The sequence below is a fragment of the Pyrgilauda ruficollis genome, unplaced genomic scaffold (genome assembly GCF_017590135.1).
Source record: "Pyrgilauda ruficollis isolate IOZ18807 unplaced genomic scaffold, ASM1759013v1 scaffold138, whole genome shotgun sequence".
Taxonomy (NCBI): Eukaryota; Metazoa; Chordata; class Aves; order Passeriformes; family Passeridae; genus Pyrgilauda; species Pyrgilauda ruficollis.
In genome coordinates, this window is record NW_024512321.1 from 1988219 (window position 1) to 2007905 (window position 19687).

Genomic DNA, 19687 nt, shown 5'->3' on the forward strand with positions numbered 1-19687 from the left:
TTTTCCACCCAGGCAGCCCTATCCCATCCGCTGGGATACCCCCCACCCCCAAAATGCGATTCCCATCTGGAATTCCTCTAGATGTCACCCTCAGCCATCTTTTCCACACAAACACCCCCCTCCCTCCCTCCCCCGGCTCGCATTTTCCTTTCTCCAAGATCTTTTTTTTTTTTTTTTTCAAAATTTTTTTTTTTTTTTTTTTTTTTTTTTTTTAAATTCCTTTCTGATCTCTTTCCGGCCATGTGTGATTGCAGTTTCCTCCGGGCGTCCATTTCATCAGCCCGAAATTAAGGAGCAGCAGAGGAAAAAAAAAGGGGCGGCGGGCGGGCGGGCGGTGGGAACCCCCTCCCCTTCCCCCCCCAATCCCACCTCCCCACCCACCACCGACCACCCCAACCCCGCATCCCACATCCCTTCCCACCGCCACCCCGCTGCTCCCCAAACCTCCCCAAGCACCTCTCTCCACACCCCATTCCCAACCCCGGCCCCGCTTGGCCCGGAGGCCGGGGAGAGGGAGGAGGATTTTTGCCACCTCACCATCACTTTTGGGGTGACTTGGCTTTTTTTTTTTTTTTTAAATTTTTTTATTGTGGGGCTGGATTTGTCCTCCCCACATCCAAAAACTCATCCGCAAGCAAGGCCGGCGTTGTCTTTTCCCACCGCCGCTGGATGCCAGCGCCAGGGCCGGATCCAGCCTTGGTGACACGAAGGTCACGGTACCTCCAGCCCGGCCTTTTCCTCCCGGCTCTCGCCAATCCCGGCTGCGTGTCCTGGCCGTGCTCCGCTCGTCCGTAGAGGAAACCCACGCCCGGGGCGATCCCAGAAAATCCCCAGGGGAAGCTTTCGGCCCTTTGGTTCCGTCCTCTCCTGCATGAGACAATCCCGGCTGTGCGGCTCCGCCGGGCGATGGCCGAGCAGTGAAGATGTCCATGGCCAGGCTCAACAGCGTCAATGGCTTCTTGGAGGACACCAGGATGGAGCCGGGGGACATGGGCAGGATCCTGCGCTGCCTGGAGATGGGCACCGTCCTCACCTTGTTCTACCAGAAGAAGTCGCAGAGGCCGGAGAGAAGGACCTTCCAGGTGAAGCTGGAGACTCGCCAGATCATCTGGAGCCGGACGCCCGAGAAGGTGGAGGGGGACAGTGAGTATCGGGGGGACAGGGAGGATTGAGGGGACAGGGAGGATTGAGGGGGACAGGGAGGACTGGGGAGACAGAGGAGTATCAGTGGCAGTGGTGTTGGGGGGCTGGGGATGTGCTGGTGGGATGCTGAGCTGTATTGGGGTGACTGGCTGGGGGTGTCCTGCCACAGTGGGGTAAGTGGTTGTGGGGTGCTTGGATGTGTTGGGATGTCCTGCTGTGGTGGAGGAAGCTGATTGTGGGGTGTCTGGATGTGTTGGGGTGCCTGGGTTTTGTGGCATGTCCTACAGTGGTGGTGGGGTAATTGGTTGTGGGGTGCCTGCGTCTGTTGGGGTGTGCTACAATGGTGGGGTGACTGGCTGGGGGAGTTTCTGGGTGTGCTGGGTTTCCCAGCCATGATGGAGTAACTGTTTTTGGGGTGCCTGACTGTGTTGGAGTGTCCTGCATTGGTGGGGTAACTGGTTGTGGGATTTCTGGTTGTGTTGGGATGTCCTACCATGGGGAGTCTGCCTGTGGGGTTTGTGGCCATGTCGGGAGGTTCCACTGTGGTGGGGTAACTGGTTTTGAGGTTCCTGGCTGTGGTGGGATGTCCTTCCATGGTGGGGTAACTGGTTGTGGGGTTCCTGGCTGTGGTGGGATGTCCTTCCATGGTGGGATAACTGGTTGTGGGGTTCCTGGCTGTGGTGGGATGTCCTTCCATGATGGGGTGACTGGTTGTGGAATTCCTGGTCACAGGGGGATGTCCTACCACAGTGGGGTGTTCTCCCCCATGGAATGTCCTACCACAGTGGGATATTCACCCCTGTGGAGTGTCCTGCTTTGTCAGGGTGCCTGGCCATGGGGTGATTCCCATAAAAGCAGGAGCTGCTGGGCTGAGCATCCTTCACCTCCTCCATCCCACCTTGGAAGTTGTTCTGTGGGATCAAGCTGCTTCTGTTTCATCCCTGGGAATTTATATCCTCCCTGGCAAGGAGGGAAAAAAATGGCCATCCCTGTTCCTGCTCATGGTGCTTTTTTGACCCCAAAACCCCACTGGAGCATCCATAAAAATCACCCTTCCATGTGGATTCACTGGTGGTTAGGAGGTTGTTGGGATGTTATCCCAACAGTGGGAATTGTCATTACTTCAAAGCTTTGATTGAACTAAAAAAAATCCAGTAGAAGGAAGCTACTAAGGGATTGGGGTGCCCTGGAGCTACACCATCATCCCACATCCCCGTGCAGGGAAGGAACTCAGTTTTGGGATATCACCTCACCTGGGTGATGGCAAAACCCACCCCAGAGGTTTGGGAGGTGCCTTTTTCCTGGAGAGCCTCCTCCAAAATCACCAATGACCCCTCCTAAAAATCACCACCTACTGCTGATTCTGTGCTAGATCCAGCAAAATCCCCTGGAAGCTTCAGCTCCTGCTTGGAGGTGCTGATCCTGAGGTGGAATTCCAGCTTTGAGCCAGGAGAAGGAGGGTGGCACTCAGAGCTGAGCACAGGCATGAGCAGGATCTGTGCTTGTCCAGATTTTCCAGATACAGGAGCAGATCTGTAGGAGCAGAAGGTGATGGGAAGAAGGGCACCCAGTTTTGGAGAGGTATTTTAGATCCTCATGGAGAGAAACTTGTTATCCAGTCATGGAAATAATGCATTTCCAGCTCCTTGTTTATTCCAGAAGTGCTGTGCACTGCCAGATCAGGATCTCAGGTTGCTCAGATGCTGTGCCTCAGTTTCCCCTCTGGAGCCTTAGGATCTGTCTTTTCCCATACAGCAGCCCAGTCTCCCCCATGTGAATGAGTAGACATCCTCCAAGGTCATCCAGAAGGATGAAAAAAGGAGGAAAATCCTTTTGGAAATGTTCAATCCTGCCATCCCATCCCACCATTCACTTTTCCTAGTCTGGAGTGGGAGAAATCCCCTTCCTGGTGCTGGGCTGGAGCATTCTCACCCCATGGTCCAACCCTCTCTTCCCACTCTCTGTGATTTTATGGAAGTGTTGGGATCTCCCAGACCTCACGCCTGCCCAGACCATTTTAAATCCCCCCTTTCAAGCCAGTGTCCTCCTTGGAGAGGGATTAGTGGGAAGTGCTGATGTCTCTGTTAGGGACTGTCAGGGCCAGGACACAGATCCTGGCTCTCCCCTGGACCCCCAGGATAATTACACGCTTTGTTAAGCAGCCTCTGGACACGTGTCCATGTGTCCATGCCTGGGATCGTGTCCATGCCTGGGAATGCCTGGAGCATGGCCTCCAAAATTAACCTCATCCTGGAGGGCTTCCAGCTCGTCGCCCTCAGCAGACCCCAGTTCCCAGCACAAGGAATCTGGTGGAAAACAGCCATAAAAAAAGAATCTTTACAAGAAATTAAAGGAAAGGGGGGTGAAGGCAGTGTGAAAAACCCAAGAGGATTTTGGAGAGGTGATTTGACAACACCTCCAACCTTGTTAATGGCAAATAAATGGAATTAGGACTTTTTTGGAAGGAGAAAATCCAGTTGGGATTTATCACTGTTGGACAAGGAAGGAATACTTTATTCCAGGCAGGATACAGTCTTCCAATTTCCCTTGTCCAGGAGGGTCTGAGCTGCCACATCCTGCAAAAAGGGATGACCCCAGTGCCCAGGCTAGCAGGAATTCCCAGCACAACCATTCCCTCCAACGCCTTTGCTTCCCTCCTAATGCCTGAAAAAAATCTCCCAGGCTCTCAGCATCCCTAAAATCCCACTGGGCAGAACCTGCTCCTCCATCATCTCCCCACCATTCCAAATCTTTTTTTGCACCACGCTGCTCGCTTTGCATTAGAAAAGAAAAGGGATTTTCGCAGCTGGAACCGACTTCCAGAGTGTTTTAATCGCCCAGGACAATGGAGACAATGCGGGGAGGAGTTTGGAGACAGAGTTCTGACAGGATCGAGGCAAATCCGCTGCAGATGTGGTTTCCAGGAAGCTGCTGCTCGGGTGTATTGTGCAGCCCCTCACCGCTCCCTTTTCCCCTGGTTTTTCGTGGGAATGGGCTGTTTGCCCTGGGGGAGAAGGATTTCGGGGTGTTGGTGGATGAAAAACTGCTGCTGGCAGCCCAGAAATTCCCCATGTCCTAGTTCATCCCACAGTGCAGGCAGCAGGAAAATGGGAATTCTGCCCCGCTGCCCTGCTCAGGTGAGACTCCACCTGCAGAGCTGCCTCCAGCTCTGGGGTCCAACAGCAGGATGGAGATGCTGGAGTGAATCCAGAGGAAGCCATGGAGATGCTCCAAGGGCTGGAGCCCCTCAGCTCTGGAGCCAGGCTGGGAGAATTGGGAATGTCCATCCTGGAGAAGGGAAGGCTCCATGGAGACCTCAGAGCCCCTTCCAGTGCCTGAAGAGGCTCCAGGAGAGTTGGAGAGGGACTTGGGACAAGGGATGGAGGGACAGGACACAGGGAATGGCTTCCTACTGCCAGAGGGCAGGGTTAGATGGGATATTGGGAAGAAATTCCTCCCTGTGAGGGTGCTGACGCCCTGGCAGAGGTTGCTGAGAAAAGCTGTGGCTGCTCCTGGATCCCTGGACATGTCCAAGGCCAGGCTGGATGGTGCTTGGAGCAACCTGGGATAGTGGAAGGTGTCCCTACCTATGGCACCTTGGAATGAGATGAGCTTTAAGGTCCCTTCCAACATAAACCATTCCTGGAATTAGGAACAGCTCCCAGAGATTGGGTGCAAGGCCAGATCCTGGAGGAGTTAAATCCAAGGAGTAGCAGCATTGCAACTTGTTAGCAAAGCCTTGGTAGCCACTGACTTCTCACCACTCCCTGGCACCCTGTGGATGGGCAGGTTTGAGGTTGAGTGGCTGCTTTTTAACCTATAAACCCATTTTTATCCCCAAAATCTGCCTGTTCTTATGGAAAAGACTTTGCTCTGAGCCACGGGAGCCATGCGGTGACAACACAGTTTCATTCCTTGAGATCTTGCCCAAAAACAAAGCTCGTGGTGGGGTGGAGAGCTCCTGTATGTCACTTGTGCTAAAATCCCACCCTGATCCGTGAAATTTGGCTTGCAGTCATCCAGCAAAGGAAGGCTGGATAAAGCCTCCACTGTTTTCTGGTGCTTTTCCACCAAGAAAAACTATTCTTCTCCTCTTTTCTTGCTTAATCAGCCCAATTCCTCCCCCATCCCTTATTCCTCCCTGCATTCAGCTTTTCTTTCCCCTTTGGATCCCCCCTTTGGATTCAACTGAGGGTTTCCACCAAGGCACGTCTGCAGCCTTCCCCACCACCACATCGGAAACGCAGCCGGGCTGGAAATTCTCCGGGAAATGACCCATTTCCTCGGCAGGACAATACCCCTGGCGAGGTGGTCTGGCCACCCTGGGTCACACAAAGCCCTTTCCGGTGTCGGTGCCTCGTTCCCAGAGGACAAACCTGCCCGGGGGGTGATGCTTGTGGGATCAAGAACAATTTTGTGTGTTGTTCCTAATATTATGTTATTATTCTTGCTCCCAGTGGGATGTGTCCACTGGGAAAATTGGAAATGTCCCTTGGTGGAGTAGCAGTGAGGAAGAGCGTGGTCCGGAAACCCGGCCCTGCCGCCGCTGTTGGAGCTTTATTTAGCGGGATAATGAGGGAGCAGAGCAGCAGGAAAGCAACGCCCTGTGGTCCCAGCTGCCACTTTAGGGAAGAGTTCTCCAAGGAAAACACGAGCTCAGCCTATCCCAGTGCAGGGTCTGGCTTGGGGAGGACAAGGTGGCTGGAGATTTGCTGGTTGGGATGGGGTGGGATGAGCCTGGAGGATGCGTGGCAGCCACAAAGCTAGGAAAAGAGTGGGCAGCGCTGTCGGGATGCCACGTCCTGGGGACACGAGTTCCTGGAGGACACACAGGGATGGGGGCCATCAGGCACACAGAAGCAAGGCAGCAGGGGCACCCTGTCCTTGGGACACAGATCCCTGGATGAGACTTTTCCGTGGCATCCGTGGTGCTGTCACTCAGCTGCAGGAGCATTGCAGGGACGTCATCCTGGGGACATCCTCAGACACAGATCCCTGGAGGACACGTGGCTGTGTCATCCTGGTCCTCTCACACAGCTGCAGCAACACTGCAGGGATCCCATCTTGGGGACATCCTGGGATACAGATCCCTGGAGGACACATGGCTGTGGCCCAGGAGTGCCATGGAGACACCCCATCCTGGGAACACAATTCCCTGGAGGACACATGGCCGTGGCATCCATGGTGGTACACTCAGCTGCAGCAGCACTGCTGGGACACCCCGTCCTGGGGACATCCTGGGATACAGATCCCTGGAGGACACAAGGCTGTGGCACCCTGGTGCCATCCCACTCCAGCGGGCAGTGCCACAGGGACATCCCATCCTGGGAACAGTTCCCTGAATGGACATGCCATACCCATGGTGCCATTGCATATCACTGGAGGACACTGGGGACATGTCACCCTCAGACACATGGCCACAGCATCCATAATTCCATCACACACTCCTGAAGTTATCCCATCCTGGGAAAAAGGCTCTCCAGAGGACAGATGTTCTCCTGGAATTCCCACTTCCCTGAGCCACTCACATGAGGCTGTGGTGGCAGGGGATGGTTTTCATGTTCCTCTCTCCCTGCAGTCGACATTCGGGAGATCAAGGAGATCCGCCTGGGGAAGAATTCCCGGGATTTCGAGCGCTACCCCGAGGACGCTCGCAAGCTGGACTTCACCATGTGCTTCATCATCCTCTACGGGATGGATTTCAGGCTGAGGACGCTCAGCGTGGCCGGTGCGTTGGGTCCCTCCCCATTCCCTGTGTCCATCCTTGGGGTCCCATCTGCTTCCCAACATCCCATCATCCCCATCCCAGCCTCATCGCCCTTCTCTTCCTCCAACAGCTTTCTGCGAGGAGGACATCAACCTATGGATAACGGGGCTCAACTGGCTGGTGGCTGACACCCAGAGAGCCCAGACCCCACTGCAGATCGAGAGGTGAGGAAGGACCAGCAGATCCCATTTCCTGGTCCCTGTTTTGGGAAGAAAACCTGCCCTGGGCTTGGACCTCTTTGGGTTTGAGCACTGTCTGTCCATCCTTTCCTTCCCAGGTGGCTACGGAAGCAGTTTGATGGGATGGATCGGGCCAGGGAAGGCAGGTGAGCCACCAGCACAGTGGGTTCAGCTGGACAGAACCATATTCCTCCTGTTGCATCCCAAATCTGCAGGTTGAGCCAGGCTAGGGGTGAGGTTTGTGTGACAAGGGAGCACCAGGGTTTTTGGGATGCTTGAAGGCACCAAAAATCAGAGATTGGGTGCAGGTCACATCCTTGTGACTGTGAGGACCACTGGGACCTATCCCTATGCCACATTTTCATCAGTGCCAGAGGGGCCAGGCCATTAATGCAGCCCATAATTATCTTCCCAAACCAAGGGAATTTGGACTTAAATTATTATGGAAATGGGAATGGGCATCACCTCCAAGTAGGATGATGTCTTAAGAGTGCCCAGTTGGTTCTTGGATGCACTTCCTCTCCTTGTCTCTCTGCTCACAGTCATTCCAGACACCACGTAATTAATCTCAGAAACATGGAATCATGGAATGGTTTGGGTTGAAAAAGACATTAAAAATCATCTAGTTCCAGCTTCCACTAGACCAGGTTGCTCCAAGCCCCATCCAACCTGGCCTTGGACACCTCCCAGAATGAGACATCCACAATTTTCCTGGGTCCTGTGCCACTGCAGGGATCCACAGGCCAGGAGGGTAGGATCCCTCTGCCAGGCACCAAGATTTGGGGGGGGACCCTTGGTTTTGGGAGCTGAGACTCATCCAGGGATCTGGCAGTACCCTGACTCTGGTTTTCCCTCTGGCAGCATCACAGTGAAGGACCTAAAGGCGATGCTGCCCCAGGTCAACTACCGTGTTCCCAACATGAGATTCCTGCGGGATAAACTCGTGGTAAGGACCCTCTGGACACCCCAGCTATGAGGGAGATGCTCTTCAACCTGCCCCACATGGGCTGGGGCCACCGTGGTGTCCCTGGTTCCGATGGAGTGGCCCCACTCTCATCCAGCCCCATCTCCCACAGGAAGTGGAAGCCAGGAATGAGATGACTTTCTCCCACTTCATCCAGTTCTACAAAAACCTGATGTTTGATGCCCAGAAGTCGGTAAGATCCATGGTTTGGCCTCCCAAATGTCCCCATCCTGGTGGGATGTGTCCCACTCCAGCTAAGCCTGGACTCCTTCTCTGCTTTCCAGGTCATTGAGCAGCTGGAGCTCTCCTTCCCCTTGCGGTGAGATTCCAGCTCCCATCCCAATCAATATTCCAAGAGTTGATCCATAGAGTGGGAAATACAGCCAGGCTGTGGGGCAGAGCAGAGAATGGGAATGGGGATGGGAGAAGGGATAGGAGAGGGGATGGGGCAGGGGATAGAAGCAGGGATGGGAGAAGAGATGGGCATATGGGAGAAGGGATGGGAGCAATGATGGGAGCTGGGATGGAAGCAAGGATAGGAGCAGGAATGGGAGAAGGGGTGAGCAGGGATGGGAGATGCGGCAGCTGCCAGGGATGTAGGGACATGTCACCCTGCCCTTCTCCCCGTGTCCTTGGATAACACTGCACATTCCAGCTGGTGTTGGCCTTTCCCAGTCATGGGTTGGAGGGACTGGTGGGAATGGGGGTCATGGTGAAGCTGAGCTGCAGATGGGTGCTGTTGGCCTCAACTCTGCCGTGGGATCTATCCCAATTCCTTCTCCTGCTCCTCACTGGTGGCTGCTCCTTGTCCCAGGAATGTGGACCGCCCTGAGCTGTGCCAGGTGTCCCTCTACGACTTCCAGAAGTTCCTGCTGCATGACCAGAAGGTGGGGCTTCCCTGAGAACTCTGCAGCCTAAGGAACCCACATGGGATGCTCCAGCCCAGTTCCTCCCCTAACAACAGCCATGTTTGTATCCCAGGAATCCTGGGCCAGTGACGTGGGCGTGGTGCGGGACTACATGTGCTCCTACCTCAAGGAGAGCTCCAACGAAGTGTCGGATCCCTCCTTCCAGCTGGATGAGGTGGGTGTCCCCACACAGTGTCCCTACAGGGATGTCCCCGGCACCATCAGGCTCTGACCTCTCTGCTTCTCCCCCTCCCAGTTCCTCACATACCTCTTCTCCAAGGAAAATATGGTGATGGATGCTAAGTATGAGCGTGTGGTGCCTGAGGAGATGAACCACCCGTTGTCCCAGTACTGGATCTCCTCATCCCACAACACGTAAGGAATTTTTCCCCACATGGGCGTTCCTCAGGGTCATCCATGAGCATCTTGTCATCCTTGTCTCTCCTCTGCAGGTACCTGACAGGAGACCAGTTCTCCAGTGAGTCCTCCCTGGAGGCGTACGCCCGGTGCCTGCGGATGGGCTGCCGCTGTATTGAGTGTGAGTCCCACCAGCCCTTCACAGGGATGCTGGAACCCCTCATGTCCCATCAAACAGACCATTCCCTGCCCCCATCCCATGCCACCAGGGCAGAGTATCTTTCTCCTCATTTGGGTGCTCAAAAAATGGTTCCCAACACGTAGTTGGTGGCAGACATGAATGAACCAAGGTGTTTTCCTTCTCAGTGGATTGCTGGGATGGCCCAGATGATCTCCCCATCATCTACCACGGCCACACACTCACCTCCAAGATCAAATTCCTGGATGTGCTGCACACCATCAAGGAGCACGCCTTTGTCACCTCTGAGTAAGCCCCAGCTCCCCCAATGATCTCTGAATTCTGGGAACCTCTCCCTTCCCTTCATCTGAGGCCACCATTTCCACCTGCTTGCTGCAGGTTCCCCATCATCCTCTCCATCGAAGACCACTGCAGCATTGTCCAGCAGAGGAACATGGCCTGCCACTTCAAGAAGGTTTTTGGGGACATGCTCCTCACCAAGCCAGTGGACATCAACGCCGATGAGTTGCCCTCACCCACCCAACTCAAGAAGAAAATCCTAATCAAGGTGTGGAGCAGGCAAAACCCCTCTTTGCAGGAGGGACACAGATTGTGTTGGGTTCTATACCAAGAGATGGTCAAGGGGAACAAGGGATGGTGGGAAGGCACCTGAGGGAGGTTGATCCTGAGGGTTGGGAGGTCAGTGTGACCCATGGCCACCACTGAGCTCCCCTCCCTGGGTGTCCCCCAGCACAAGAAACTGGTCGAAGGGAACCTGTATGAGGAGGTCTCCACCGCCAGTTACTCTGAGAACGACATCAGCAACTCCATCAAGAATGGAATTCTCTACCTTGAAGACCCCATCGACCATGTAAGGGAGGCCGTCAGGGGCTGAGTGGGATCTGTCAGACACTGGGGCTTGGGATGGGCTCTCTTAGACCACTGTGATGCAGTGAGGGGGAAGAAAGGGATTAAAAGTCCCATCCCAACGCTCCATCCCTCCATGTCATCCTCTTCCTCACCCCACCGATGCTCTTCCTCCTTCCCAGACCTGGAGCCCTCATTATTTTGTCCTGACAAGCAACAAGATCTACTACTCAGAGGAGACATCCCGCTACCAGTTCAACGAGGATGAAGAGGAGGTGGAGCAGAAGGAGGTGCGTGAGGGGCAGGACGTGCCCACAGGGCGAGGCGACAACTCCGTGGGGAGGGTGCCAGGGTGACAACACCCACTTTGGGATGAACTTGCAGGAGTTCAACAACAACGAGCTCCACTTCACGGAGAAGTGGTTCCACGGCAAGCTCGGGGGTGGCCGTGACGGGCGGCAGATTGCAGAGAAGCTGCTGCACGAGTACTGCACTGAGACAGGCGGCAAGGACGGCACCTTCCTGGTGCGCGAGAGCGAGACCTTCGTGGGTGACTACACCCTCTCCTTCTGGTAGGAGCTTCAGCAGGGAGGCAGGATCCCACCCTCCCTGGGTGACCCTCCTGTCAGTGCCTGATTTGGTGGCTGGAATGGCTTTTTTGGGGGAAATGTCACCTTATTGGGCAGCTCGTAGACCCCAAATGTGGGGTGGTGCAGATGTGGACCCAGATTGACTTGGCTTTCTCCCACCCCTATGGCAGGAGGTCCAGTCGGGTGCAGCACTGCAGGATCCACTCGAGGCAGGAGGCTGGGGCCACCAAATTCTACCTGACAGACAACCTGGTCTTCGACAGCCTCTACAGCCTCATCTGCCACTACCGGGAGGTGCCGCTGCGCTGCAACGAGTTTGAGATGCGCCTCACCGACCCTGTCCCCCAACCCAACGCCCACGAGAGCAAAGAGTGAGAATCATTCCAATCCATATCCCCCCAGTCCCGTGGGTCCACCAGTCTCCTCCAGCCCCAGCAGGGTGTGGAGATGCCGATGCCAGCCCCCAGTCTCCATGTTCTCCCTGAGCAGGTGGTACCACGCCAGTTTGACGCGTCTCCAGGCCGAGCACATGCTGATGCGGGTCCCGCGGGATGGAGCATTCCTGGTGCGGAAGCGCAGCGAGCCCAACTCCTACGCCATCTCCTTCCGGTGAGTGTGGCCACCACGAGGCCACTTGGGCTTGGCCAAGCTGCGGATTTGTGATAACCTATCTGTTGTGACCCCAAGCTAGGTGGCAGGGCTTTGCTGTGGGTGACACGGTGGGACACGTGATGGTGTCATGAAGGGGAAACCTTCTCTGTGACCTCCTCGGGGTGGTCACCTTGCTGGCATTCCCAAACATCACCTGCCTATCCCAATCATGGAGACAAGATTCGGCCACCCCTCACCCATCCCATTCCCATCTCTCGTGGCCCCAGGGCGGAGGGGAAGATCAAGCACTGCCGCATCCAGCAGGAAGGGCGGCTGTTCATGCTGGGCAGCTCGGCCGAGTTCGAGAGCCTCGTGGACCTCATCAGCTACTATGAGAAGCACCCGCTGTACCGCAAGATGAAGCTGCGCTACCCCATCAACGAGGAGACCCTGGAGAAGATGGGCACCACTGTGAGTTCTCCCAGCAGTGGGGATGGTGGGGATTCTGTGCCATAGGAAACCAAGCCCCATCCCCAGCTCCATCATCTTCCAGAATTTTGGTTGGAGTCCAACCAGAACCGGCCAAGCTAGTTGCGCTGTCATCACCCACCATTAAAACTCCACCATAACTCCCTTTTCCAACAAGTTGCAGGGGGATATTAGATCCCACTCAACCTCCTCTCATCCCCTCATAGCCCCTGCCCACTCCCAGGTGACCCCCTCAGGTACTTCTTGCAGGAACTGGACTATGGAGCCCTGTATGAGGTGCGGACCCCCCACTTCTACGTAGAGGCCAACAAGATGCCAATGGCCAGGGTAAGGAGCCAAGCTGATGTCCTGGGGAGGTGGTGGGTGGTGGGATATGGCAATTCGAGTGCTGGGGTTCCTGGTTGACCGCTGACCAGAGAAATGGTTCAGTTGTACTCCGTTTCTTTGACCCTCAAGTGATGCTGGAGCTGGACCAAGCCAGCATCACCATCACTTGGAGACAGTCTGAGCTCCAGTGACAGCATTGTCACATTGTGGTGGGGGACAGGGCTGGAAAGACCCCAGCCTGGAGCAGGGACCTGGCACAAGTTTGCCCCAACAGCAAGGAAATCCCACTGCACTGGAAAACACCTAAAAAGCAGGTCTGAGGGTGGTGAGAATAGAATATATTCCAGTAGAGAATGTACTCTACTGGAATAGAGAAGTTGTGGATGCCCCATCCCTGGAAGTGCCCAAGGCCAGGCTGGACAGAGCTTGGAGAATCTAGTGGAAGGTGTCTCTGCCCATGGTGGAATGGGTTGGAATGTGATGACCTTTAAGGTCTATTCCAACCCTTAACATCCTGTGATGCCATGATTTGGGGTCAGGATCCCCCCCCACTCCACTATGGGGCTCTAGGGGCTGGGCTGAGTGAGGTGCCAGGCACTGGGTGGTGACACACATGTCCCTCTTCCTGGTGTTCCCAGTGCACGGTGAAGGCTCTGTATGACTACAAAGCACAACGGGAGGACGAGCTGTCATTCTGCAAGCAGGCCATCATCCACAACGTGGACAAGCAGGACGGGGGCTGGTGAGGGTGGTCACTTGGGTGTCACCGTGGGCGGGACATGGAGGGGACACCCCGAGTATTCCCTCAGCGGGTTTTAACTCAGCCTCCTTCTTTGTCCCCCCACCCTTTCTCCAACCATCCCCTGGCACTGCATGCAGCAGGGACATCCCTGTCCCCTCCTCCCCAAAATCTGTCCGCTCGCCTTGATCCTCTCACCCCTTGCAGGTGGCGGGGGGACTATGGAGGAAAGAAGCAGCTCTGGTTCCCGGCCAACTACGTGGAGGAGATCGTCGGCACCCAGGCACAGGAGCAGGATGAGGCCGTGAGTGCCACCTCCCTGGGATCCTGGGAGCGAGGACACTGGAGGCTCCCAAGAGTCTTGACCAAATCCAGACCCTTATCCTGAGGCTGGGAAATGCTCACGATCCTGCTCCACCTTGGATCCTTATCCACAGGCTGGGGGATGCTCATGGTTCTGCTCCAGCTAGACCCTTATCCAGAGTCTAGGGAACGTTCCTGGCCCTACTCCAACTTGGACCTATTCCTGGGACTTGGGAAATGCTCATGGTCCTTTTCCAGCCCATATCTTTATCCAGAGGCTGTGGGATGCTCCAAGCCCCACTCCAGCTTGGACCCTTTTCTGGAAGCTCCAGGATACTTCAAGTCTTGTACAAGCCCAGATCCTTATCCAGTGGCTGAGGAATGCTCCTGGTCCACTCCAGCCCAGACCCTTACCCTGAGGCTGGGGGATGGTCGTGTTCCTGCTCCAGTCCAGATTCCTATCTGGAGGCTGAGGGAGGTTCTTGGCCCCACTCCCACTTAGACAATTTATTAGAAGCTGGAGGATGCTCCCAGTCCTGTCTCAGCCCTGATCTCTGTCTGGAGGCTGGGTGATAATCTTGGCCACACTCCAGCTTGGATCCTTGCCTGGAAACTGGAGGATGCTCCCAGCCTTGCGCCAGCCCAGATCCTTTTCCAGAGGCTGGGGGATTCTCCTGGTCTTGCTCCAATCCAGCTCTTGGGGTGATGCTCCTGGGTGTTTTTTTCCCTTCTTTTCCTCAGATTTGTCCGACTCGGAGGGCTGGGTGGTGGCTGCCTGTAACCCACAGGCCTCCCTCATTTTACCTCTTCCTTCCTCTCTTGCAGTCATCAGAAAACAGCCCCCTGGGGAATTTCCTGAAGGGCTTCATTGATGTCCCATCCTGCCATGTCGGTGAGTGTCCCTACTTATGGATTTGGGGGTAATTTGGAGGAATTGGAATGTCCAGATGATTCAGGGGATGTTTTTCCTTGATTGCAAGGGCGTGTTTCAGCATGGAAAGCTGAAGCCACACATTGAAAAAAATGGGATCCTCACAGGAGGAGGATCCTGATGGATGGTGGGGTGCCAGGAGGGGCTGGTGGGGGCCTGGGAGCGGGACCGCTGAGGTTTCGTTTGCTCCACAGAGCCATCCGTTGGGAATGTCTTCGAGTAAAGCCCCCCTCTGATGTCCTTATAGTTATCTCCAAAGACGGGAGGAGCTCCAAACCATTTGTCTTCACCATCCATTCCCAGCAGATGTCCCACGCAGCCCAGTCGCTGGATGTGGCCGCAGACACGCAGGAGGAACTCAGCGAGTGGGTGGCCAAGATCCGGGAGGCCACGCAGAACGCCGACGCCAGGGTGAGGGGATGCAGAGGATGGGTCTGCATGGTCCCTTTCTCTTGGAGACTGTTCCTAATATCTCCAAGAGGAGTCTGGGGGAAGACTTGCAGCTCCTGTTTTTCCTGGTGCAGATGCAAGAGGGGAAGATCATGGAGCGGAGGAAGAAGATCGCCCTGGAGCTCTCGGAGCTGGTCGTGTATTGCCGGCCTGTGCCATTCGATGAGGACAGTAAGTCCTGGAGAAGTGGGATAAAGGCATGAAGCATGGAAAGAGACAGGTGGGAAGACCTATCCAGGTCTCATTCCTTCCCTGATGGCCACCTGGTGCTTGCAGAGATTGGCACGGACAAGGCGTGTTACCGGGATATGTCCTCCTTCCCGGAGACCAAGGCGGAGAAATACGCCAACCGCAGCAAGGGCAAGAAGTTCCTGCAGTACAATCGCCGCCAGCTGAGCCGCATCTACCCCAAAGGACAGCGCCTGGACTCCTCCAACTACGACCCACTGCCCATGTGGATCTGTGGGAGCCAACTCGTGGCCCTCAACTTCCAGACGCCTGGTAAATCCTGCTCCTGGGATTGTTGTTGGTCTCATCCCTGAAGGTTGTTTCAAAATTCCCATTCCCAATGCTTCTGCCCTGGGTCATTTTGTTGAAGGTGGTTTGGGTGATCTCAACCCTGGGTCGTCTTGTTGGAGGTGGTTTGGGTGATCTCAACCCAACCTTTGTCTCCATCCTTATGGGGACGCAAGTGGTTTGGATGCTCTTCAACCTTTTCCTCATCCTGATGGGAACACAGGAGGTGGTTTGGATGATCTTTCCAAGCTTTGTCCTCATCCTGATGGAGACACAGGAGGTGGTTTGGATGATCTTTCCAAGCTTTGTCCTTGTCCTGATGGGGATGCAGGGGGTGGTTTGGAAGATCTCTCCAACCTTTGTCCTTATCCTGGGGACAAGGGGGTGGGGACAAGGGGGGTTTTGATGCTCTCAAGTCTTTGTCCTTGTCCTGATGAGATATCTTCATGCAATCCTTGGGTGATTCATGCAAAACTTGGCTGCATCCCTCCTCCAAGCACAGCTGGGGGCTCTTAGTTGGGTTTTCAGGGTAGAACCTTCTAACCAAGGACCTTGGGAAGGTCCCTGAGCCCCACACTCAGATCTGCTCTGTCCCCATGGCCACAGACAAACCGATGCAGCTGAACCAGGCGCTCTTCATGCTCGGTGGCCGCAGCGGCTACGTCCTGCAGCCGGACATCATGAGGGACGAGACCTTTGACCCCTTCGACAAGAACAGCCTGAAGATTGTGGAGCCCATCACAGTCCAGCTGCAGGCAAGTGTACAAGGACAGCAAGACCACCTTGAGGTGGTTACCATCAAGATGGGAACTCCTTCCTTATTTTTGGGTCAACCAGGGTTGGTTTTTACTTGTTCCAGCTACATATTTGCTTCATGGAGCTTGGTACTCTTGGGAATTCTTCATCCAATGTGGCCAGACCTCACCCTCTGCTTCCTCCCCTTTCTCCCACAGATCCTTGGTGCCCGGCACCTGCCCAAGAACGGGAGGAGCATCGTGTGCCCCTTCGTGGAGGTGGAGGTTTGTGGCTCCGAGTATGACAACAGCAAGAACAAGACGGATGTCGTAGGTGAGAGACCACACAGGTGATGTCCCCACTCTTAGGGACAACCCTGACTCTGCCCTCTGTCGTCCTCTTGAGAGGACATGTGGGTGATGGGCCTGGGTTTTGTGCTCTCTCCCACAGCTGACAATGGCTTCAACCCCGTCTGGCTCTTCAAGCAGTTCGTCTTTGACATCAACAACCCTGAGTTTGCCTTCCTCCGGTTCGTGGTGTATGAGGAGGACATGTTCAGTGACCCCAACTTCTTGGCACAAGCCACCTTCCCTGTCAAGGGCCTCAAAACAGGTATGGTCATTCCATCATCATCGTCTCCATCATAGTCATGGAATCACAGAAGGGTTTAGGTTGGAAGGGGCCTTTAAATGTCATCTTGTCCAATCCCCCTGCAATCATCATGATCTCCATCATTATCATCTTGATCTCCATGATTAAGTCACGGAGTCATAAAAGGGTTTGGTTTGGAAGGGACTTTTAAAGATCTTCTAGTGCAACCCTCCTGCAATTGTCATCTTCGTGATCTCCATCACTGAGTCATGGAATCATAGAAGGGTTTGGGTAGGAAGGGGCTTTTAAAGGTCATCCAGTCCAAATCCCCTTCAACCATCATCATCATCATCTCCATCATAGTCCTGGAATCACAGAAGGGTTTGGGTTGGAAGGGACCTCTAAAAGTTATTGAGTCCAACTCCCCTGCACTGTCATCGTCATCATGACCTCCATCATTAAGTCATGGAGTCATAGAAGGGTTTGGGTCAAAAGGGACCTCTAAAAGTCTTCCAGTGCAAAGCCCTGCAATCATCATCATTATCTCCCTGGGGTCTTGGCCATGGTGAGGGGCTCGGACCCTACTGTGGTTCTGAGCTCCTGTTGTGATGTTGTGTCCAGGCTATCGGTCGGTGCCGTTGAAGAACAGCTACACCGAGGACCTGGAGCTCGCCTCCCTCCTCATCCACATAGAAATCATCAACGCCAAGGCAGGTAGCCCAGGCAGCTTGGGAAACCTGGAAAAAGGGGAACCAACTCTTTGGGATGTCCTACCCACCACACCAGCCTCACACGCTTGTTTTGGAGCAGGAGGAAGATGAGGAGAACCTCTACTCGTCCATCCAGCAGCTCCGGGACCGTGCCAGCGAGCTCTCCAGCCAGGTCTCCAGCTATGAGCGCACCAACGGCTGCGATTCCCGCTACCAGCAGCGCCTGGACGAGCTCCGGGCGGCCCAGGAGCGGCTCATGGAGCTCACTGAAGTCCGCAACCGCAAGTGAGTTGCCCCTCCCTGTAGCTTTGGGAAGTCCCTCTTGGGGGAGGGTCTCTAAGGCCACCACCCTGCTCCCCACCAGGTTGATGGAGAAGAAGAAGAGGGACCGGCAGATGGTCACCAAACGCAGCTGAGCTGGAGGGACTCGAGCTGAGGAGCTCCCCCAGCCACCTCCTCTCCTGCCACAAAGGGAGGTGGGGTGGCCACATCCGGACCTCCCACCGCGCCCAGGGCTGGGTGACAGCAGCGTGACAAATTTGGGGATGAAAGGGGGCCTTGGGTAATTGTGCCTGTGACAGGGGTGAGGCGGGAGGTGGGACGCTCTGGCTTCAATCCCAGGTGCCTCCAGCTTCATCCCATGTTTCCTGCGGCTCAAGGTCGCATCCATGTCCCCACAAGGTGGCCACAGTGGCTCTTCCTCACCCAACGTTCTCAATGTCCCACCATCCCATGGCAGCCCCATGACCGATGGGGAAACTGAGGCACAGGGGCCCAGCTGGCCCAGGATGGGGCAGGACCAGCCACCTCCATCCTGGGAACAGGTGTCAGAACTGGCTGGTGGTGAGGCACCAAGATGGGGACACAGGGGACACTTTTGGGGGGGTTAGGGGGGTATTTTGCTCCCTCGCTATAAATATCTGTATTTTCTTCTTTTATCCAGCGTGTACATATGGCATGGGGGGAGGGAGTGTCTGTACCAGCCACAGTATTAGGGCACAAGGGGGACCCCAAAATGTCCAGAGATGTCCCAGCATGGGACCAAGGGAGCAGGGGACCAAGTCTGGGGCTGTCCTACAAGGCAGAGTGGCCTGTGACAGGGTGCCCTGAGTAGGCACCTGGTAAATACAGGCAGCAAGGTGGCCCCAGAGGGGACAGGGATGTCCCCAAGGTGACCCAGAGTTGCCAGCAAACTCTGGGAATGGGGACAGATCCTGCCAGTAAAGCCAGCTGAGGTGGTGGCCAGCCCAGCGATGGCTGGGGACATCTTGGGGTGTCCCCCAGGGTCGGGGTGTCCTGGCAGGGGGACCTGTGTATTCTTTGTATGAAAATAAATCTATTTAGCCAATATTTATACCCTGCTGCTGTGACCTGGTATCCTCTCCCAGCTCTGCTGCCACCTCAATGTCCCCAGGGCGGGTGATGTCCCCCGGGAGGTGGCTTGGTAGTCCCAGATCCAGTGTGCCACCCTTGTCCCAGCAGCAGTGGGGACACTTGGGGGTGTGGTGTGGCAGGCAGGGCCACCCAGGAAGAACACAAGGCAGAGGGACACAGGGACAATGGGTACAAGGTTGTGGGGACACAGGGCCATAGGGGCATGAGGCCATGGGGACAGAGGGCTCTGGGGACGCACAGCTGTGTAGGATCACAGGGCCATGCCATGGGGACACACACGGGTCCATAGGGATTTGGGTCCTTGGGAACACACACATGGATCCATAGGGACATAAGGACATGGGGACACATATGGATCCATGGAGACACAGGGACATGGGGCCATGGGAACACAAACACATGGATCCATAGGGATTTGGGTCCATGGAGACGCACATGTGGATCTATAAGGACACAGGGACATGGGTTTATGGAAATGAATCCATTGGGATTTGGGTCCATTAGGACACGCAGAAATCCATGGGGATTTGGGTCCGTCGGGACGCACACACAGATCCATAGGGACATGGGTCCATGGGGACACAAATTCACAGATCCATAGGGATTTGGGCCCATGGGAATGCACAAACAGATGCATAGGGACATGGCACCATGGGGACACACATGAATCCATAAGGATTTGGGCCCATTAGGACACACACAGATCCACAGGGATTTGGGTCCATGGAAACACATGTGAACCCATTGGGATGTGGGTCCATGGGAACACACACTCCAGGATCCATAGGGCTTTGGATCCATGGAAACACACACGAATTCACAGGGGTTTGGTCCCAAGGAAAGACATGTGAACTCACTAGAATTTGGGTCCATTAGCATACACACAAGTCCATGGGGATTTGGGTCCATGGGGACACACACTCCAGGATCCATAGGGCTTTGTGAAACACATGTGAA

The 19687-nt window shown here is 55.1% G+C and overlaps 1 protein-coding gene across 1 annotated transcript; it reads left to right on the top strand.

Annotated features, from left to right (window-relative positions):
* The first annotated feature begins 437 nt into the window (after nt 1-437).
* LOC121349284 (1-phosphatidylinositol 4,5-bisphosphate phosphodiesterase gamma-1-like) lies at nt 438-18685 on the top strand. The gene is made up of 32 exons (XM_041459548.1): nt 438-1143; nt 6722-6871; nt 6981-7074; nt 7188-7235; nt 7951-8035; nt 8166-8246; nt 8338-8372; nt 8868-8940; nt 9035-9136; nt 9218-9336; nt 9414-9499; nt 9685-9805; nt 9896-10064; nt 10248-10367; nt 10546-10653; nt 10748-10935; nt 11124-11324; nt 11443-11562; nt 11832-12015; nt 12283-12360; nt 12999-13102; nt 13307-13403; nt 14228-14294; nt 14581-14744; nt 14858-14954; nt 15060-15284; nt 15906-16054; nt 16253-16367; nt 16485-16646; nt 17247-17335; nt 17436-17620; nt 17700-18685. Exons 1-32 carry the CDS (start codon nt 924-926, stop codon nt 17749-17751), a joined length of 3888 nt encoding a protein of 1295 aa, XP_041315482.1. The 5' UTR covers nt 438-923; the 3' UTR covers nt 17752-18685.
* Nucleotides 18686-19687: the final 1002 nt, after the last annotated feature.

What these genes read in the sequence shown, in the direction of transcription:
- LOC121349284 (XM_041459548.1), top strand. Translation starts at nt 924, where the DNA reads ATGTCCATGGCCAGGCTCAACAGCGTCAATGGCTTCTTGGAGGACACC. An exon ending in TGTGCCATTCGATGAGGACA is followed by an intron (nt 14,955 to 15,059) that starts GTAAGTCCTGGA and finishes TGGTGCTTGCAG; the next exon opens with AGATTGGCACGGACAAGGCG. An exon ending in CCTCAACTTCCAGACGCCTG is followed by an intron (nt 15,285 to 15,905) that starts GTAAATCCTGCT and finishes CCATGGCCACAG; the next exon opens with ACAAACCGATGCAGCTGAAC.